General features: G+C 34.2%; 4 protein-coding genes across 4 annotated transcripts; 1 reads left to right on the top strand and 3 right to left on the bottom strand.

Moving 5' to 3' along the window:
* Positions 1-14372: 14372 nt before the first annotated feature.
* On the top strand, positions 14373-15883 carry LOC127748343 (acetyl-coenzyme A carboxylase carboxyl transferase subunit beta, chloroplastic-like). Its single transcript, XM_052262653.1, has 2 exons — positions 14373-14414; positions 14631-15883. The coding sequence occupies exons 1-2, from the start codon at positions 14373-14375 to the stop codon at positions 15732-15734; spliced, it is 1146 nt and encodes a 381-aa protein (XP_052118613.1). The 3' UTR covers positions 15735-15883.
* A 213-nt stretch (positions 15884-16096) lies between these two features.
* On the bottom strand, positions 16097-17140 carry LOC127745549 (acetyl-coenzyme A carboxylase carboxyl transferase subunit beta, chloroplastic-like). Its single transcript, XM_052258348.1, has one exon. The coding sequence runs from the start codon at positions 16967-16969 to the stop codon at positions 16235-16237; it is 735 nt and encodes a 244-aa protein (XP_052114308.1). The 5' UTR covers positions 16970-17140; the 3' UTR covers positions 16097-16234.
* On the bottom strand, positions 17133-17483 carry LOC127748339 (cytochrome f). The gene has a single exon (XM_052262652.1). The coding sequence runs from the start codon at positions 17481-17483 to the stop codon at positions 17133-17135; it is 351 nt and encodes a 116-aa protein (XP_052118612.1).
* On the bottom strand, positions 17287-18617 carry LOC127745547 (chloroplast envelope membrane protein-like). The gene has a single exon (XM_052258344.1). The coding sequence runs from the start codon at positions 18412-18414 to the stop codon at positions 17725-17727; it is 690 nt and encodes a 229-aa protein (XP_052114304.1). The 5' UTR covers positions 18415-18617; the 3' UTR covers positions 17287-17724.
* Positions 18618-20610: the final 1993 nt, after the last annotated feature.

The following is a 20610-nucleotide window of genomic DNA, read 5'->3' as shown; positions in this document are numbered from 1 at the left end:
CTAGGCTTGGAGGAAGACTTGGGTTTAGAGTCTCCTTTATGATACTCAGTGAGTGATTCGGCCACGACGATGGCCTCATCGACATCCTTAACATTCCTTCTTTGTAGTTCTTGCTTTGCCCAAGGTTGGAGTCCATCAATGAAGAAGAACAATACATCCTCTGATGCTAAGTTGGGGATTTGAAGCGTGAGAGTAGTGAACTCCTTTACGTAGTCGCTAATCCTACTCTTGTGCTTCAACTCCCTCAACTTCTTCCTTGCTTCATAAACCACATTCTCAGGGAAAATTTGTCTTTTCAACTCTGTGGTTATGTTGCAAGTACCCTTCTCCATATCTACACACTTTCTCCTCCACCACAAAGTAGCATTATCAGAAAGGTAGAGAGCTGCAATGCGTACCTTTATTGCTTCTTCGACCACCCCTTGGCCTTCAAAGTACCTCTCCATTTGCCATAGGAAGTTCTCCACCTCTCGAGCGTCTCTCATGCCCTTGAACTCCTTTTGCTTTAGGAGATCAATCTTTGTCGTCTCCCTTATAATAGTTGGTCGAGATTTTGCCTCCTCAAACCAAACTCGAATTTCCTCAAATAGCTTTAAGGAATTGTCAAGCTTCTCTTCGATTTAGAGGATGCTTTCTTTGAAAGCATCTAGTTCTACCAACTCGTGAGCCTTGAGGGTCTCCTTGTCATGTTCTATCCTTTGGAAGTGCTCATCCATAGAGGATAGAACATTCTTCAACATAGAAACTCTTTCTTCTAAGAAGTTAGAGTCCTTACCTCTAGGCTCACTTGAAGAATAAACCTTTTTGCCTCCCCATTGAGAAGGAATAGCATTCCTTCCTCTTTGAGACTCAACATGCTCGAAGGTGATATTAGAAGCCATACCCACAAACCACTTGTGCTCCCTTTCGAACTTTGCTCTGATGCAAAATTGTCACGGCCTTGGACACACTCCAAGGCTACCGTGCCGGCACTCAGACTTACTCAACCTCTTGAGCTAAGACCAAGTCAGCCTAACCCTCAATACTTAGCAAGAAAGCTAAGAATACAAGAGAACACCAGAAAAAGAAAGCTTGGTGGAAAGAGCACTTTATTGCTCAAGTGTTTGTTACAAATGATTCACACACTCACAAACTCTAACTCTCACTGCTATTTATAGCCATCCATCTCCTCAATGGATTTTTAGGATTAAATCTAATCAACGGTCCAGATTAATCATCCAGAACCTTCTTTACAAATATCTATCCTACCATAACTTTCTAAATGTTTCTAGATTATTCCATACAACTCTTTATACTTCTATATACATCTACAGTCTTCTAGAATACTCTATGACCTTCCAGAGTCTTCTAGAACCTTCTAGGGTATTTCGAGACCTTCTAGGACATTCTAGAACGCTCCGGAACCATCTAGAGCATTCTCAAACACTCCAAAAAACTATACAAACACTGTTAAATTTAACCTTCTTAAATTTACCGTGACATTCTCCCCCACCTAATGCGCAGACGTCCTCGTCGCATTCTGTTCATGATAGCGTTGTAGGTGTTCTTGGAATTGCCACAAATCTTCACGAGTTTCCCAGCTATCTTCGGTTATCGGGAATCCTTTCCACTTGATTAAGTATTGGATACTTGGTGGTACTCCTCTTTGTCGCACGATGCAATTAGCAACGATTTCTTTGATTTCTTTATCAAAGGATCTAATCAACACGAGCGGAGCACGACTCGAGTCACTTCTACTCGGTTCGTCTTGGTCTTCATGATATGGTTTAAGCATACTCACATGGAAGACAGGATGGATCTTCATAGAGGGAGGGAGTTGTACTTTGTAAGCAACCTCCCCAACACGTCTAATGATCTCAAATGGCCCTTCGTATTTGCGGATTAAACCCTTATGAACTTTGCGAAAAGCTTTGAATTATTGTGGAAGAAGTTTAATCATTACCTTGTCTCCTGCTTGATATCTTGCATGCCTCCTCTTTTTATCTGCCCATTTCTTCATCCTCTTTGCAGCTTTGTCGAGGTAAGAACGAGTGAGATCTACTTGCTCTTTCCAAGACTTAATCATATGATAAGCTCCCGGGCTCTTCCCTGAGTAAGTGGAAAAAAGAGAGTGCGGTGTAAGAGACTATTGTCCAGTCACAATCTCGAACGGATTCTTCCCTGTAGACTCACTCATTTGCAAATTGTATGAGAATTGAACAATGTCGAGGAGTTTTGTCCAATCCTTCTGATTAGCGCCTACGAAATACCTCAAGTAACACTCGAGTAAGGCATTTACTCTCTCAGTCTGCCCATCGGTTTGAGGATGGAAGCTTGTTGAAAAATGAAGCTCCGACCCAAGGAGTTTGAACAGCTCTGTCCATAGTCGTCCTGTGAAGCGTGGATCTCGATCACTAATGATGCTCTTAGGCAATCCCGAATATTTCATCACATTCTTGAAGAATAGTCGTGCTGCCTCCTTTGCAGTGCAGTCGGTAGGGGCGGGTATAAAGGTAGCATACTTTGAAAATCGATCCACTACCACAAGAATAGATCTAAACCCCTTGGACTTCGGTAAGGCAGAGATGAAATCTAGAGAGATACTTTCTCACGGTCGCTCTGATGGAGGCAGAGGTTCCAACAACCCGCTTGGTGTCTTGTTTTCGATCTAATCCAATTGGCACACAAGACAAGTCTTCACATAACTCTCCATTTTATCTCTCATTTGAGGCCAATAATAAGAAGATTCAATGAGTGCCAACGTCCTTTGCTGACCTTAGTGACCAACCCACTTGGTGTCGTGGCATTCTCTCACAAATTTTCTTCTTAGATTTTCCCATTTAGGGATGTATAGTCTTCTCCCTTTAGTGTAGAGAAGGTTGTTTTCTAACCAAAATCTTTTGGTCTTACCTTCTCTAGCCAACTCCACTAACTTCTTGGCTAGTGGATCGTGATGCAACCCTTCCTTGATGGTATGCAAAATATCTCCTTCAACCATAGAAATGGCCACCAACTCAGCCTTGCGACTCAGTGCATCTACTACCATATTAGTCTTGCCTGACTTGTATTCAAACTTGTGGTCCACCTTCCTCCTAGGTGGTAGTTGTTTTGGCAACTCGGGAGGCATCACATCCTTATTTTCTTCAAGGACTTCCTTGATTTTAGGGGGAACAACTTCTCCTTTGGACATTGACTCCTCTTGTAGCAAAGACATCATCTTCCCCTTCTTGAAATCTTTCTTGAGTTGCATGGTCGAGAGCATTGGGATTCCTCCAACTTTTGAGAATGTAGGGACCATGCATGGAGACCTTTTCTCCATGACGCATACTACATCGTAGTATGGCATAGGTATTATATTTGCCTTCCTTTGCAAATCGAGCCCGATGGCTATTTTAAAATCGTCCATGGGTGCTACTGAGAAATCCACAAGGCCCTTCCAAGAACCAAGAGTCATCTCAACCCATTTTGCTACTCCCTTACGGGGTTCACCCTTGGTATGAACGGGTTTGAACCAGCCATTCTTTTCGGTGATTTTCAACCCAAGCCTCTTTGCTTCATTAGGCGTGATGAAGTTGTGTGTAGCACCAGTGTCGATCATAGCCATGACGGGTTTTTCATTAATAAAGGCTTTGACATACATCAAGCCTTTCTTTTCTACATGGTTTGTCTCCTTTCTCTTCACAGCATTCATGAGTTGGACAGATTCAACACATTCAGTCACTTGTGATTGAGCCTCTTGTTCCTCGGAGATAGATGCCAAAGTCCCTAGCTTGGGACAATCCTTCATTTGGTATGGTCCCTTGCACACGAAGCATCCTCCTTTGTTTCCCTTGTCTCCCCCACCTTTAGCAGAACTAGGCTTGGAGGAAGACTTGGGTTTAGAGTCTCCCTTACGATACTCAGTGAGTGATTCGGCCACGATGATGGCCTCATCGACATCCTTAACATTCCTTCTTTGTAGTTCTTGCTTTGTCCAAGGTTGGAGTCCATCAATGAAGAAGAACAATGCATCCTCTGATGCTAAGTTGGGGATTTGAAGCGTGAGAGTAGTGAACTCCTTTACGTAGTCACTAATCGTACTCTTGTGCTTCAACTCCCTCAACTTCTTCCTTGCTTCATAAACCACATTCTCAGGGAAGAATTATCTTTTCAACTCCCTTTTGAAATCTTCCCATGTGGTTATGTTGCAAGTACCCTTCTCTTTATCTACGCACTTTCTCCTCCACCATAAAGTAGCATTATCAGAAAGGTAGAGAGCTGCAGTGCGTACCTTTATAGCTTCTTCGACCACCCCTTGGCCTTCAAAGTACTTCTCCATTTGCCATAGGAAGTTTTCCACCTCTTGAGCGTCCCTCACGCCCTTGAACTCCTTTGGCTTTGGGAGATCAATCTTTGTCGTCTCCCTTATAATAGTTGGTCGAGATTTTGCCTCCTCGAACCAAAATCGAACTTCCTCAAATAGCTTTAAGGAATTCTCAAGCTTCTCTTCGATTTGTAGCATGCTTTCTTTGAAAGCATCTATTTCTCTCAACACGTGAGCCTCGAGGGTCTCCTTGTCATGTTCTATCCTTTGGAAGCGCTCATCCATAGAGGATAGAATATTCTACAACATAGAAACTCTTTCTTCTAAGAAGCTAGAGTCCTTACCTCTAGGCTCACTTGAAGAATGGACCTTTTTTCCTCCCCATTGAGAAGGAATAGCATTCCTTCCTCTTTGAGACTCAACATGCTCGAAGGTGATATTAGAAGCCATACCCACAAACCACTTGTGCTCCCTCTCGAACCTTGCTCTGATGCCAAATTGTCACGGCCTTGGACACACTCCAACGCTACCGTGCCGGCACTCGGACTTACTCAACCTCTTGAGCTAAGACCAAGTCAGCCTAACCCTCAATACTTAGCAAGAAGCTAAGAATACAAGAGAACACAAGAGAAAGGAAGCTTGGTGGAAAGAGCACTTTATTGCTCAAGTGTTTGTTACAAATGATTCACACACCCACAAACTCTAACTCTCACCCCTATTTATTGCTCAATGGATGGTTAGGATTAAATCTAATCAACGGTCCAGATTAATTATCCAGAACCTTCTTTACAAATATCTATCCTACCACAACTTTCTAAATGTTTCTAGATTATTCCATACTACTCTTTATACTTCTATATACATCTACAGTCTTCTAGAATACTATATGACCTTCTAGAGTCTTGTAGAACCTTCTAGGGTATTTCGGGACCTTCTAGGTCATTCTAGAACATTTCGGAACCATCTAGAACATTCTCAAATACTCCAGAAAACTATACAAACACTGTTAAATTTAACCTTCTAAAATTTATCGTAACACTATACTATGATAAGGATGAATGTGAATGCCCATTAATTTTTGGGCAACTCATTTTTTATTTTAAAAAAGAAAAATTTTAAATTTAATATATAAATCATCTTTATTATATTGAGATAATAATATTGCTGAACATTAATAACAAAATCTTCTATTTATACTTCTTTATTTTATATTTATTTTTTCTTTCTTATTTATTTATTTTATAATATGTTATCAGCACGAATTTTTTTTATCAAAATTTAGGAAGACTCAGGTAAAAATTTTTATTATGTCAAAACTCTCTCATCTTGAATTTAATGTTCTTGAGATATCTGAAAACAACTACTTATCATGGATATTAGATGCCGAAATTGATCTTGATTCAATGGATCTTGGAGATATCGTTAAGGCTGAAAATAAAGCATCCTAGAAGGATAAATTCAAGGCCATGAAAAATGAATATCTCACACTAAAAGATTCTGTAGATCTGTGGAAGATCCTTGAAGAAAGGTATAATCATCAAAAGATAGTGATACTTCTTCAAGTTCGATATGAGTCGGCACACTTGCGTTTACAGGATTTTAAATTCATAAATGAATACAATTCAACAATGTTCCGAATTACCTCACGAATGACATTATGTGGCGAAAAAATAATTGATAATGAGTTGTTAGAGAATCTTTCTTTACCTTCCATGCCTTGAATGTGCTCCTGCAGCAGTAGTATCGAGAAAAGAAATTTTAAAAATATTCAGAGCTAATTTCTTGCCTTCTTGTTGTTGAACGTAACAATGAATTGCTTTTAAGAAATCATGAAGTGCACCCCTACCTAGATGGCGCCGCTCTATTTACTGAAGCAAATGTGGTGGAAAGGGCCATTGGTATCATACCTATCGTACTCCAAGGCACTTGGTTGATCTTTATCAACCATTCTTGAAAAAGAATGACAAAGGAAAGGAGACAAATTGTTTCGAAGGAAGTTGCTGAAAATTACACCACTCATTATGAAGTATCTGATTTTTTTGAGGATCCTGAAGGAAATATTGGTTATTTAATCAATGATGGAAATGTATAATATTTGAATTCGTTAAGTACTTATGTAAATAAATAATGTAAAAAATTTCATGTTAAGTTTTATTTCCTATGTATTTAAATTTCAAGTATGATGTATATAAATAATGTTTAATAAAATATTAATGTTTATGTTTAATTATTATTATTATTATTATTATTATTATTATTATTATTATTATTATTATTATTATTATTATTATTTGTCTTTGAAGAAAATGGGAAAGACATATAATGAAGGTTTGTCTTGCGGATAGTGCAAGTTCGCATACCATTCTCAAAAGTAATATATATTTTACTCATCTTGTGTCAAAAAAAGAATGTGTTAATACCATTATTGGCTTAGATAATGTGATAGAAGGCTTCGAAAAAGCTATAATTTTTTTCTGGAGGAACAAAATTCATAATAAATAATGCACCCACTATTATCTATTAAGTCTCTAAGGAACTTATTGAGTTTCAAAGATATTCGTCGAAATGGATATCATATTGAAACAATGAATGAGAAAAATCAAGAGTACTTATGTATCACAACTCATGATTTAAATAAAAAGATTATATTATAAAAGTTACCTCACTTTTTTTTGGATTATATTATACTAAAATCAGTACAATTGAGTCACATGCCATTGTAAACCAAAAGTTTACTAGCCCACATGAATTCATAATTTGACATGATCGATTGGGGCATCCTAGAACAACCATGATGCGGAGTCACTTATTAAACGACTCCAATTGATTTTTAGACCTTTACTTATGAGAACAAATCTCCCAACCTCTACTTGGGGCATGCCATTTTACGTGCTGCAACACTTATTCGCTTAAGGCCAACAAGTTACCATCACTTTTCTCCTATGCAATTAGCTTTTAGGCAGCAGCCAAATGTTTTTTATTTGAGAATATTCGAATGTGCGATGTATGTTCCAATTATCCCACATTCTCACACCAAAATGGGACCTCAAAGAAAGTTGGAGATTTATATGGGATAGGATTCTCCCTTTATAGTGAGATATATTGAGACACAAACTAGAGATGTATTTCAAGCCCGATTTGCAAACTGTCATTTTAATGAATCAAAATTTCCAACATTATTTGGAGAGAATAAGCTTCTTGAAAAGGAACATAATTGGAATGCATCATCCTTGATGCATTTAGATCCTCGATCAGGGCAATGTGAACTAGAAGTTCAAAAGATTATATATTGGTAAAGAATAGCAAATGAATTGCTTGATACATTTTCTGATACGAACAGGATAACTAGATTCTATATATCAGTTGAAAATACTCCAATTTGATTTGATGTCTTAGTTGGACAAATGGCCACTGAAATGAATTCATGTCAGAAGCATGGTAGGACTATCAGTTTCAAAGACAAAAATCCTCGAACAAGAAAAGAGGTAATTACTATTCTTATTGAAAAGATAAAAACATAGAAAAGACACTAGCAAGTGTCCAAAAGTTGGATATAGTTTTGAGGCTAGAAGATGTTTAGGAAGTTGAAAATTCTGAAAATTGTGAAAATAATAAGATTTCGATAAATTATGTTTTTAGGAGAAAATAAAACCAAAATAAAATAATTGTCAATAAAATATTTGCATATAATGTGACAATACACATCATGCATGAAAATAAGGATCTTGAGTCAAGAACAGTTGAAGAATGTCGACAAAAGAATGATTGGCCAAAATGGGAAGAAGCTATGAAGGTTGAGTTAGACTCACTTGCAAAGCGTGAAGTCTTTGGACCTGTAGTCCATACACCAGAAGATGTAAAACCTGTTGGATACAGATGGGTATTTGTGAGAAATCAAAATGAGAAAAATGAAGTTGTATGCTACAAAACTCGACTTGTGGCACAAGATTTTTCACAAAGGCTCAGTATAGATTATGAAGAAACATATTTCTTTGTAGTAGATGCAATAATATTGCGTTATTTTGTCAATTTATCCGCATACCATAAACTATATATGCATCTAATGGATGTAGTAACAACCTATTTATATGGATTATTAGATCGTGATATCTATATAAAAATTCCTGAAGGATTAAAGATATCTAAACCATCCAATGAATATTTGCAGGGGTTATATTCAGTTAAATTGCAAAGATCTTTATATGGCCTAAAGCAATCTGGACGAATGTGGTATAATAGTCTTATTGAGTATCTGGCCAAAAACAGATTTAAGAATGATGATATATGCCCATGTGTTTTTATAAGGAAATCTACATCTAGATTCATTATAATTGTTGTGTACGTTAATAATTTAAATATCACTAGAACTCCTGAAGAAATTCCAACAATTATAAAAATCTCTAAAAGAAGAGTTTGAGATGAAAGATCTTGGAAATACTAAATTTTATCTTGGCCTGCAGATTGAGCATACAAAACATGGGATCTTTATTCATCAAACAACATACACAGAAATGATTTTGAAGAGATTTTATATGGATAAGTCACATCCATCAAGTATCCTAATGATCGTAAAGGCTTTGGATGTGAAAAAGGATCAATTCCGTCCTAAAGAAGAAAATGAAGATATCCTTGGTCCTTAAGTACCATATCTCAGTGCCATTGGAGCACTAATGTATCTTGCTAATAATACACGACTTGACATATCATTTGCAGTGAATTTACTAGCAAAGTATAATTTCTCTCCAACCAGAAGACATTGAAATAGAATCAAACAAATCTTTCGATATCTTCATGGAACAGTTGATATGGGACTATTTTATCCATATAAATCCAAATCACAATTAGTTGGCTATGCAGATACAAAATATTTGTCTGAAACACATAAAGAAATATCTCAAACAAGATATCTATTCACATATAGTAGTATAGCTATATCATGGAGGTCCACGAAACAAATAATAGTAGCAACATCCTCTATTCATGCTGAAATAATAGCGATACATAAAGCAAGTCACGAGTGTTTTTAGCTTAGGAGTTTAATTCAATATATTCTATCATCATGTGGACTGATTGATCATAAAATAGTTCAAACTATTATGTTTGAAGATAATACATCATGCATTACTCAACTTAAGGTGGATACATCAAAGGTGATAGAACAAAAAAAATTTCTCCCAATTTCTTCTTTACTCATGATCTTCAAAATTAAGGAATAATTGATGTCCAACAGATCTACTCAAGTGATAATCTGATAGATTTATTTACAAAGTCACTTCTAAAATCCTCCTTTGAAATATTAGTACATCAGATTAGGATGCGCTGATTTCGAGATATTAAATAATGTCAATAAGAGGGGGGAGACTGTACTTTTTTTCCTTAGTCAGGTTTTTCTCCCTATTAATGCGGATGCCCATTCATTTTTGGGTTGCTCATTTTCTCAAGAAGAAAAAAGGTTCAAGTTTTCAAATAAATCAAATTAATGAAGGTTAAAAATATGAGTTTAGTACGTGTATAAATAAGAGCAAGGCCTCTAATATTTCACACAACAATAATACATAATAAATACCATTCTCTTTCTCTCTATAAGCTGCAACATATATATATATATGAATCATCTCTATTATATTGAGATAATAATATTAGTGAATTTTAATACTAGAGTATTCTATTTATGCTTTTTTATTTTATATTTATTTCCTTTTTCTTATTTATTTATTTTATAATATCCTAAAAATTCTTGTGGATTTTTAATATGTATATTCTTTAGTATGTATAGGTACTCATCTTATTCTTGGATTTCAATATAATTTTAATTACTATTCAAAAAAATTAGCCGTCATGAATATTCTTGATAAACAAGACAAGACAAGAGGACTGAGAACAAGATACAAAAGATAAAAACATAAAAATTAGTGTTTTTATATTTTGTTCGGTGATAAACTTGAATATATTTTAAAAGTTCAATTTATTCTCATTTTTTTCATTAAAAAAAGTTTTGAAGAAAATATAATAACAAAAAATATAATTATAAAAAATTAACAAGAATAATGATAAAAATAAGTTGTGTCTCTTGTTAGGTCTCTAAATACAATGCCTTTGTCAATGTCTCATCTGCCAAATACGATTTAATGTCACATTATTCTTGTCTCAGTATCTCGTATATGTAAACAAATGCAGCCTATGTGGCAATGCAAACTTTTTTTTCCCTTGTACTATGCTTACTTTGTTCTTGTGTCTCTAAACCTATCAGAGGTACATCTCGTCCAAATTGATGTTGTCGGAGAATTTTTAATGTTAATTTTAAAGTGTATACATGCAGAAAACACTACAATGTTCAACTATATATATATACTAGCACCCGTGCAACGCACGGGTTGAAAATTTCTGTTTTTTGTTTTGGATTTATTTTTTCAGTGTTCTTGGATTGTCACTTTTTACGTTAATTAAAAGTATTTTTGTTGTTCAATTCTTAACTAAATGTAACATATTTATTTACTCTATCACTACTCAATACATAAGAATTTTTTCCTAACTCTTCATAGTTTGCATAAGTATCGTTGCTTTTTAAAACATTAATTTTGATGAGCACATCTTAGAATTGGCTATAAGAATCCTGTCTCACAGAACATTGTATCTTGTTCAACTTCATAAATTATGTAACAACAAATGCAACTTAAAAATATAAACTACACAATTAAGAAGATAAACACAAATTAGAACCAAAACCAATATAATTTATGTATATAAAAAATTCTTTCATGGCATTAAAATTTAAGGAAGAGAGTAATTGAAATTGAACCATATAAGATTTTATAGATTTTTTCACGTATTACAATGAAAGTATATTATTATTCAAATGCATAACATTAGATCTTCTAACATTGAGATAAATAAGAGTCAAAATTGAGAAAAATCACATCAGTAATTGAAAGAGTAAAAATTGCTTTAGTTTCATACTTGAACCTAAAAGAAATATTTGGTTTCCTAATAAATAAAAAAATGTTAACAGTAAGACATAATAATAACACTAAAAAAATTCATATTAGTTATTAGTTATAAGACAAACAAATAATATCAACTTTAAAAAAAATTTCATACGCAAGTCGCAAATTTATTGACCTAATATCTCAAATACATGTAATTCTCCTAACACAACCAACTCCATCAATTCCAGTAACTCCACCACAAATAGCACTTTGAAATCAGTGTACTCGGATACCGATATAAAAAGGAAAAAGAATAGTTAATTCATATATACAGGAAAGATATCCAAAAAAATCCTAATAAATTACAAATGATCAGATATAGTTGATATAAAATCAAAGGAATAGGAAAAAATATTTACCTTAATTCTTTGGGAGAACTGCTTCTCCCAAACCATCTGTTAGAAATGCATGCATCAATTCCGCAAGTCATATGCTAAAAATTCTTAATTAGAACATAAACTCCACTCTTTACTAATAAAGTTGCAATTGAAATTGTAGGTTACTCAAATAAAAGGAAACATCTGAATTTAGAAGTTTAGCAAGTAAAATTTTAACAGAATGTCTAAGTCCAGCCAACTTACAACAACCCAATTCAAGAAAACTACAATACCATATCTTTAACACGAATAAACTAAATCACATATTGTAACCGAACATTCTAGGCAAATCACATTAGCAACAACTGAATCAGATCCTAAATATTCATAGATGACGATGCCTCCTCATTATCATCCCAAGTTTCATTTATACTCCTAGAAAAGGCATCTTCAAGTTTTTGCTTCGTAAGTCTTGGTACATCACGGTATGGGGATGCCAATCTCTTGTTGCAAATAATTTCATTCACCACACGAACAGATTTGTGCTAAGAAATAAGATAAAAAAATGAAATCTGTTAAATTTACTCAAATTTAATAAAAGAAGAAATACTTAAGCAATAAAAAAACCAGTTCTACAAAAATGCGATATCAAGGAATAATGGTCGAAAATACAACATAGAGATGAAAAATTACAGCAGGTAATACTGAACCAGAAATATGTGAAACAGGGTCTTCAATAGAAGCCACATTTGAAGTCGAAACAATAGCACGCTAATTATACATATTTTGATAGAAAAGACAATATCATTGTTACGCATAATACTAAAAGTTAATAAACACTTATTAAAAAATATCTTGGAAGTCAATAAAGGAAACTAAACTAACCGCATTCAAAAAACAATTCTCAACACGTTCAATCAGCTTTAACATAAAGTCATGCGTAGAAACTTTAAAAACATTATACGCAGGGCATATTGTGTCACTCTCAACGGGCTGAGGATCAACCATGAATACCAATTTTTTCCCTATCAATTTGTACAAAAAATTAGATGCATCCAAGTGAAATTGTTCATTCTGATAATAGAAGAATAGAGAAATCAGTATCTAAATATACAGAGAAAAAAAAGAATAGAATATCAAACCCAAAAAATCAAAGACACAGAAAGAGAACAAAATAAAGAGTAGTAACGATACACATGATATATCTTTAAGATACAAATTAAGGAAACCATAAATTGATATCACACCAGAGCGAATTTTACAGAATTTTCTACTTTTGACCACAACAGTTTTTTTTACATTAAATGAATAAAGATATATCATTTAATAGGTAGAAATATAAGAGATAAAGAGTTCCAGTCTAGAGCACATGGTAAAAAAAAAGCAGAACAACAACATTATTAATTTATTCAATTAAATCCCCAATAAGAAATACAACATCAATAATTCAAAGATTAGAAACTAACTTAGCATCATAAATGAAATTAAAATAAATATCTTGTTTTCTAATAAAGTTAGAATGTGACCTGCAAGACATAAAAATATTTTTAAAATAAAAAATCACTAACAAAAAAACACACACACACACACAACCAACTCCTAAATACATTACCGATTCCGAGAGAAATAACTCAATCATCAGTTTTAGATTACAAACAATAAATAACTAAATGTTAAACATATCCAAATAAAATTCAAGTGGTGTATAATAACACAGCTAAGGATAAACTCCTCACTAATTTTATTTCAATCTTAGTTGTAAAAAATACAGATTTTCAGTATTACTTATAGCACCATATGAAATAAATGAGTTGTTATCAAACCCACGTCTAAATAGTTCACACTTTTTAGATAAATTATATGCATCAATGTAACAAATAAATAATAAATTAATCTCGTTTAGAAGTAACTCGTGAAGAAGCTAACTAAGATAAAGGAGCCATCATCTCTTAAAACCTTAGAACATTTTCGCCCCATTAAGTGTTGCACATCTCCATCATGGAGAATTAATGCATTGCAACCACCAGTGTGATTAACAAAAACTTTTACTTTGTATCTACAATAACAAAATAACAGTAAAAATATTTTAAAATAATCCAAAAGTCCTAAACTAACCCGAAAATATACCAATTAAATAATATATAAATAGAAATGAACATAGTTCAAAAGATAACCTCAAAACTCCATGAGAACAATGTGTCAAGCAAAGGTGACAAAAAAGCTTAGATTAGTCTGCATCTATTTTTTCACCACACAAACAAACTAAGTACCACCAATTCCTATCATTAGAGATAGATGTAATTGTACCAGCCAACAGAACACAAGGATCCTACAATTTTTTGAATTTTATGATCCAAAAGAAACAAAAGAAATACGAGAAAAATAATTAAATTGAATCCAAACAGCATGCTTAATATCATTAAATTTATACAAAATCATATTAGCTAACTAATCTGCAAATATAATCTAAACTATTTTGTACCGGCTTTGTAAGGTTATACGCAGCACCCAAAGCCTCCATATCAACTTCAATAGATTCGATGTTGTCAGAAGTAACTGAGATTCTACCACCAAGAGATGATATTTCATCATGAGGCTGCGGATTTTGAATGACATCCTCATGAATCGGCGAATATACAGTTGATGGGAGAAGTCTCTACACAAAATGTTAATTGATCAAGATAGAAATAAAAAAGAAAAAAAAACAAAAAAATTATGGTAACTATATGTCTTTAAAAGAACAAAAGATCAATTCACGGTAAACAAAGTCCAAAGTAAAAGCATGGAATGGAACTACTAACACTAGAAACAGGATCTGTCTTAAATTTGGTTACAATCACATGATCATCAAAACAATTGACTACTTTAAATGTCCCAACATTTCATCTATTTCCAACTTTTTTCCGGTCTATTTTAAACACAACTTTCTTTCCAATTACATCATCAAAGAATGGTGGATAAGGGGTTGCATAGACAACCTACAATTAAACAGACTTAGAATAACAAAACTAAGTATGTTTGTCGAGAAATGCAAAATTGCATAAGAATTCTAGCTATCTGAATAATGTCTCTAAGAGACATGAGAATCATTACATGTATGATACTAAATCGAGTTGGAAAAATGGCATTCATAATTGCATTGAAAGTTATCTTCGTTCTCAAATCTGTATTGTTAGTCACATTTTAGGTGAAAGTGATAAATACAATGACAGTTACTTTTATACTTCTATTTGTGGTAAGGGCGGAAATAGTAGTGAAAGCGAGGGTTCTTCCATAAAAACAACTATCACGAATGAGAATTTAACTAAAAGAGAGGATTCTAAAGATCTCGATGAAACTCAAAAATACAAGCATTTATGGATTGAATGCGAAAATTGTTATGGATTAAATTATAGGAAATTTTTTAAATCAAAAATGAATATTTGTGAACACTGTGGATATCATTTGAAAATGAGCAGTTCAGATAGAATCGAACTTTCGATTGATCCAGGTACTTGGAATCCTATGGATGAAGACATGGTCTCTATGGATCCCATTGAATTTCATTCGGAAGAGGAATCCGAATCCTATAAGAATCGTATGGACTCTTATCAAAGAAAGACAGGATTAACTGAGGCTGTTCAAACAGGCACAGGTCAACTAAACGGGCTTCCTGTAGCAATTGGGATCATGGATTTTCAGTTTATGGGGGGTAGTATGGGATCTGTAGTAGGCGAGAAAATAACCCGTTTGGTCGAACATGCTGGCAATCAACTTTTACCTCTTATTCTAGTATGTGCGTCCGGAGGAGCACGTATGCAAGAAGGAAGTCTGAGCTTGATGCAAATGGCTAAAATATCTTCTGCTTTATATGAGTATCAAAAAAATAAAAGGTTATTCTATGTATCCATCCTTACATCTCCTACTACTGGTGGGGTGACCGCCAGTTTCGGCATGTTGGGCGATATCATTATTGCCGAACCCGATGCTTACATTGCATTTGCGGGTAAAAGAGTAATTGAACAAACGTTGAATACGACAATACCCGAAGGTTCACAAGTAGCTGAATATTTATTCCAAAAGGGCTTATTTGATTCAATCGTACCGCGTAATCCTTTAAAAGGGGTTTTAAGTGAGTTATTTCAGCTCCATGCTTTCTTCCCTTTGTGAAAAATTTAGCAGAACTTAAAAGATTTTTTTTCTTTTTCCAAATAAAAAAATTTAAAAGTGTATTATCATACCTATGTTCCTTGCGGAAATAGAAGGCGAAATCAATCCATTTTTTTAGTTCTACGTTTTACATTCATTCTTTCTATTTTTTATTATTTTAATAATATATTATTATATATAGAATTAGATTCTATTTTATACTCCTCAATATACTCTTTTCTACTCATCCTATTCCTATTAACTGAATATATATATTCAGTTAATAGGAATAGGATGAGTAGAAAAGAGTATATTGAGGAGTATAAAATAGAATCTAATTCTATATATAATAATATATTATTAAAATAATAAAAAATAGAAAGAATGAATGTAAAACGTAGAACTAAAAAAATGGATTGATTTCGCCTTCTATTTCCGCAAGGAACATAGGTATGATAATACACTTTTAAATTTTTTTATTTGGAAAAAGAAAAAAAATCTTTTAAGTTCTGCTAAATTTTTCACAAAGGGAAGAAAGCATGGAGCTGAAATAACTCACTTAAAACCCCTTTTAAAGGATTACGCGGTACGATTGAATCAAATAAGCCCTTTTGGAATAAATATTCAGCTACTTGTGAACCTTCGGGTATTGTCGTATTCAACGTTTGTTCAATTACTCTTTTACCCGCAAATGCAATGTAAGCATCGGGTTCGGCAATAATGATATCGCCCAACATGCCGAAACTGGCGGTCACCCCACCAGTAGTAGGAGATGTAAGGATGGATACATAGAATAACCTTTTATTTTTTTGATACTCATATAAAGAAAAAAATATTTTAGCCATTTGCATCAAGCTCAGACTTCCTTCTTGCATACGTGCTCCTCCGGACGCACATACTAGAATAAGAGGTAAAAGTTGATTGCCAGCATGTTCGACCAAACGGGTTATTTTCTCGCCTACTACAGATCCCATACTACCCCCCATAAACTGAAAATCCATGATCCCAATTGCTACAGGAATCCCGTTTAGTTGACCTGTGCCTGTTTGAACAGCCTCAGTTAATCCTGTCTTTCTTTGATAAGAGTCCATACGATTCTTATAGGATTCGGATTCCTCTTCCGAATGAAATTCAATGGGATCCATAGAGACCATGTCTTCATCCATAGGATTCCAAGTACCTGGATCAATCGAAAGTTCGATTCTATCTGAACTGCTCATTTTCAAATGATATCCACAGTGTTCACAAATATTCATTTTTGATTTAAAAAATTTCCTATAATTTAATCCATAACAATTTTCGCATTCAATCCATAAATGCTTGTATTTTTGAGTTTCATCGAGATCTTTAGAATCCTCTCTTTTAGTTAAATTCTCATTCGTGATAGTTGTTTTTATGGAAGAACCCTCGCTTTCACTACTATTTCCGCCCCGGTAAAATAAGAACAGCCCCGACATTCAAAGCCCCCTTTTTACCATTAGCAAGAACTTGTTTGATTTGCATATCATAAGGAATTCGAACAACCGCTTCAAATACAGTATCGGGAAGTACCGTTTGTGGAACTTCAATATCCACGGGCTTATTAGCCAAATGGCAATTGGCACATACAATACGACCTGTCGCTTCTCGCGGATTTTCATATCCCTGTTGTGCAAAAATGGGATATGCATCTGAAATAGGTGCTCGAATTAATATATATATTATGAGCGATACGGAAATGGATCGAGTAATCTCTTCCTTTATCCAAGAAATGGCATTTCTAGTTTGCATGGTCCAATCATTGATCCTGAAAATTCAATTTCTACAATAAATTTTGGTAGGTCACTGGCATAGTTAGTTCCCTATCCATGATTCGGCTATTTACTGAAAAACTATTCCTGGAATATGGGAAGAATCTCTTGGGTGGTGGCGATAAAGAAAAAGATTGGAATGTTGTTTAGCTTGCTTTTGTAAAATGTAAAAAATAAAAATAACAAACTTTCAAATTTGACCTAACCCGCGGATCTTTTTTTCAGTCATTCATTGAATGATAAATCACGACAAGTGATGGAGATACGCGATTTAAATAACGGAAAATCCAATATTTTATAATAGTATCTAAAATGACTGGAAATGTGGAAACAAGACCAGATATAATTTGATCATTCTGAGCAAATCCAAAATCTTTATAGAGAGAACCAATCATTAGTTCCCACCCATGGGTCGAATGGAATCCTATACATAAATCTGTTAATAAAAGAATGGAAAAAGCTTTTATTGTGTCACTTAAGTTATATAGGAATTCTCGAACCCATGAGTTAAGAATAAGAAGTTCTTGATTACCCAGACTGGAATAACCACTTAGAATAACAAAACTAAGTATGTTTGTCGAGAAATGCAAAATTGCATGGATACGATCCTCGTTGTGCGTCGTGATCAATTGGATGGTTTCTTTGTATATTTTGGTACGAAGATTTTGTGAACGTAGTTCCGGGTATTCCTTTAGCATTTCATCCAAGAGGAATAGTTCCTTGAATTCTATGAATTTTTTTAGAATAATCTTTTCTTGAATGATATTCAAGAAAATTTCAGGTTGCTTAGTATTCCACCAATTAGTAACCCAAGATTCCAGACTTTTTTGAAATGTGAAAGAGATGCACCAGGGCAAAAAGACTATAGGTGTAAGATATCGAAGGGGAATGAATGCTTTCTTTTTTGCCATTTTTCGTCTTTATTTAATGAACGAACTCAGCTTCGGCTTTATCTCATCCGTCAACTATATAGGATGATAATAATGTTTCTATCAAGCATAAGTTCTATTACAAGTCATAGAAAATCTATAATCTATTCCCGCGTTTTTTTTATTTTCAATTCGGGAATTAGTTCTTGAATTTAGAAACAATAAAGAAATAGACTAAAAATCGAAAGAATTAAGGCGTAATTTGAAAGAAAGTCGAAAAATGGAAAATATATGAAATATATATATGAGATCTCCCTATTCTATTAATAAGGATTTATCTATTAATAGAAGATTAATTTAGTAATAGTTCTTTCTATTAATACTTCTATATTAATACTTATAATATAAAAGGATTAATCGTAGAAATTAGTCGTATAAATAGAATAAATAAATAGAATAGTATTGAATAGTATTCAATTTGAGAAGAGAATCTTTATAGAGGATTTCGAATAGATTCGAAATTTAATAGATTAATAAAATCTATAAATCTGAATATATTACTCCTATTGAATATTCAAATTCATTTTTCTATTACTATTTTTTTTATTTTGTGATTTTATTCTATAAATTTAATTATATTAAATTGATAGATTTTGAAAGTTGAATTCAATTTCTATTTTGAGATTTGTTTTTAAGTTTTACAATATACCATAACAATAAGTATAAAATAAAAAGGAAGTCAACCAAAATAAATGAATGTCACTTAAAAGACCAAATATCATTAATAAGTGAAAAAGTATAAAATATGTGTTTTGGTATTATGAAATATATATCTATACCGAGTGCTCAGCATCAAAATCCTGAAGAACTTCAATAAGCCTTTTCTTGAATAAGAGCTGATGACATGTCATCATATACCTATTTTTCTATGCTTTTCATACAAGAAATTGATAATTTGTGCTTAAATATTGAATGCTTTTGTACTTAAATGATATATTTTCTTGATATTTTAATTTTATAAATCTTGTAGAAAATAAGAAGAAAAAGAAGCAAAGAAGCACAAAAAAAAGGAGAAAAAAAATAAGAGAAAAAGAAGCAAAGAAGCACAAAAAAAAGGAGAAAAAAAGAGCTTTGGGGTACACTTTGAAGTTGGGTACACTTTGGAGCATTAGGCCACGCTTTTAAAAGCGTGGCCCATGACCAAATCAAAGAAGGAAGCAGCCAGCACGCACACTGCCCTGCTCTTGCCAAGGGAAGGGCAGAATCATGATGAAACAAAGTGAGGTTGGAGCAAATTTTTGCTAAGTTAAAATCTGGCCGCTCACAGCATGACCATACCTACTTCAAATGGCTATAACTTGAGCTACAGACGTCCGATTGATGTGCTTCCAGTTGCGTTGGAAAGCTGACATTTAGAGCTTTCCAACGATATATAGCAATCCATATTTGGCGTACAATTGAGGCAGGAAAGAAAGGCATCTTTAAGGGCCATGAGGAAGCAAGGAACTAGGCTTCATTATGGTGCCAAGAAAGCCAAGGAAAATGGGTAGCGTGTGTATCACCCAAGTCTCGAACACGGGACTTCAGTTTGGAAACACTGCCCTGCCCTCCGCGAGGGCAGGGCAGCATTTTGTTGTGGCACGGCCAGCGCACCAACCTGGCGCACCAAGGGCATCATTCGGCAGCACCAGCAGCGCGCACAGGCACCAAACTGGCGCACCAGAATTTTCTGCCCTGCCCTCCGCGAGGGCAGGGCAGCATTCTACAGCACGCACTAACGCACCACGACCGCACCAAGGCTGCACGCACCAATTTTCTGCCCTGCCCTCCACAAGGGCAGGGCAGCCTCCTGGGAGCAACATGGGCCAAAATTCCATTTTAATTCAATTCCTCACCAAATTGAATCAAGGCCAACCAAACCCATTTCTCCTCAAATCCAAAGCAAGCAAAGCCCACATCATCACTCAAAGGCACATGGATCAATTAAATTAGGATTTTCATTTTTGTAATTTGTTTTAATTTCATTTTCATTTTATCTTGTAAAGCCTATATAAGGCATCACTTCCATCTTTGTAAGGAGGCCGGCTCCATTACGAATAGATAGCTCTCTCCTTTAGTTTTCTTTTCTGTTTTAAATCTTGAGTGAGATTGGAGGAATTCTGTTTCATTCTCACCTTGAGATCTCTTGGTTACTTTTTCTGCATAATTGAAATTCACATACTGCTTCATCTTCTCTTT

This window comes from Arachis duranensis, chromosome 1 (assembly GCF_000817695.3).
Source record: "Arachis duranensis cultivar V14167 chromosome 1, aradu.V14167.gnm2.J7QH, whole genome shotgun sequence".
Classification (NCBI taxonomy): domain Eukaryota; kingdom Viridiplantae; phylum Streptophyta; class Magnoliopsida; order Fabales; family Fabaceae; genus Arachis; species Arachis duranensis.
The sequence above is the reverse complement of the archived record's forward strand: the minus strand, read 5'-3'. Positions and strand labels throughout refer to the sequence as shown.

Excerpts from the sequence above, each read along its gene's own strand:
- LOC127748339 (XM_052262652.1), bottom strand. The coding sequence starts at position 17,483 with ATGCAAACTAGAAATGCCATTTCTTGGATAAAGGAAGAGATTACTCGA.
- LOC127748343 (XM_052262653.1), top strand. The coding sequence starts at position 14,373 with ATGGAACTACTAACACTAGAAACAGGATCTGTCTTAAATTTG. Across the intron at positions 14,415-14,630 it reads CAGGATCTGTCTTAAATTTG|AATTCTAGCTATCTGAATAA; the intron begins GTTACAATCACA and ends AAATTGCATAAG.
- LOC127745547 (XM_052258344.1), bottom strand. The coding sequence starts at position 18,414 with ATGGCAAAAAAGAAAGCATTCATTCCCCTTCGATATCTTACACCTATA.
- LOC127745549 (XM_052258348.1), bottom strand. The coding sequence starts at position 16,969 with ATGAATATTTGTGAACACTGTGGATATCATTTGAAAATGAGCAGTTCA.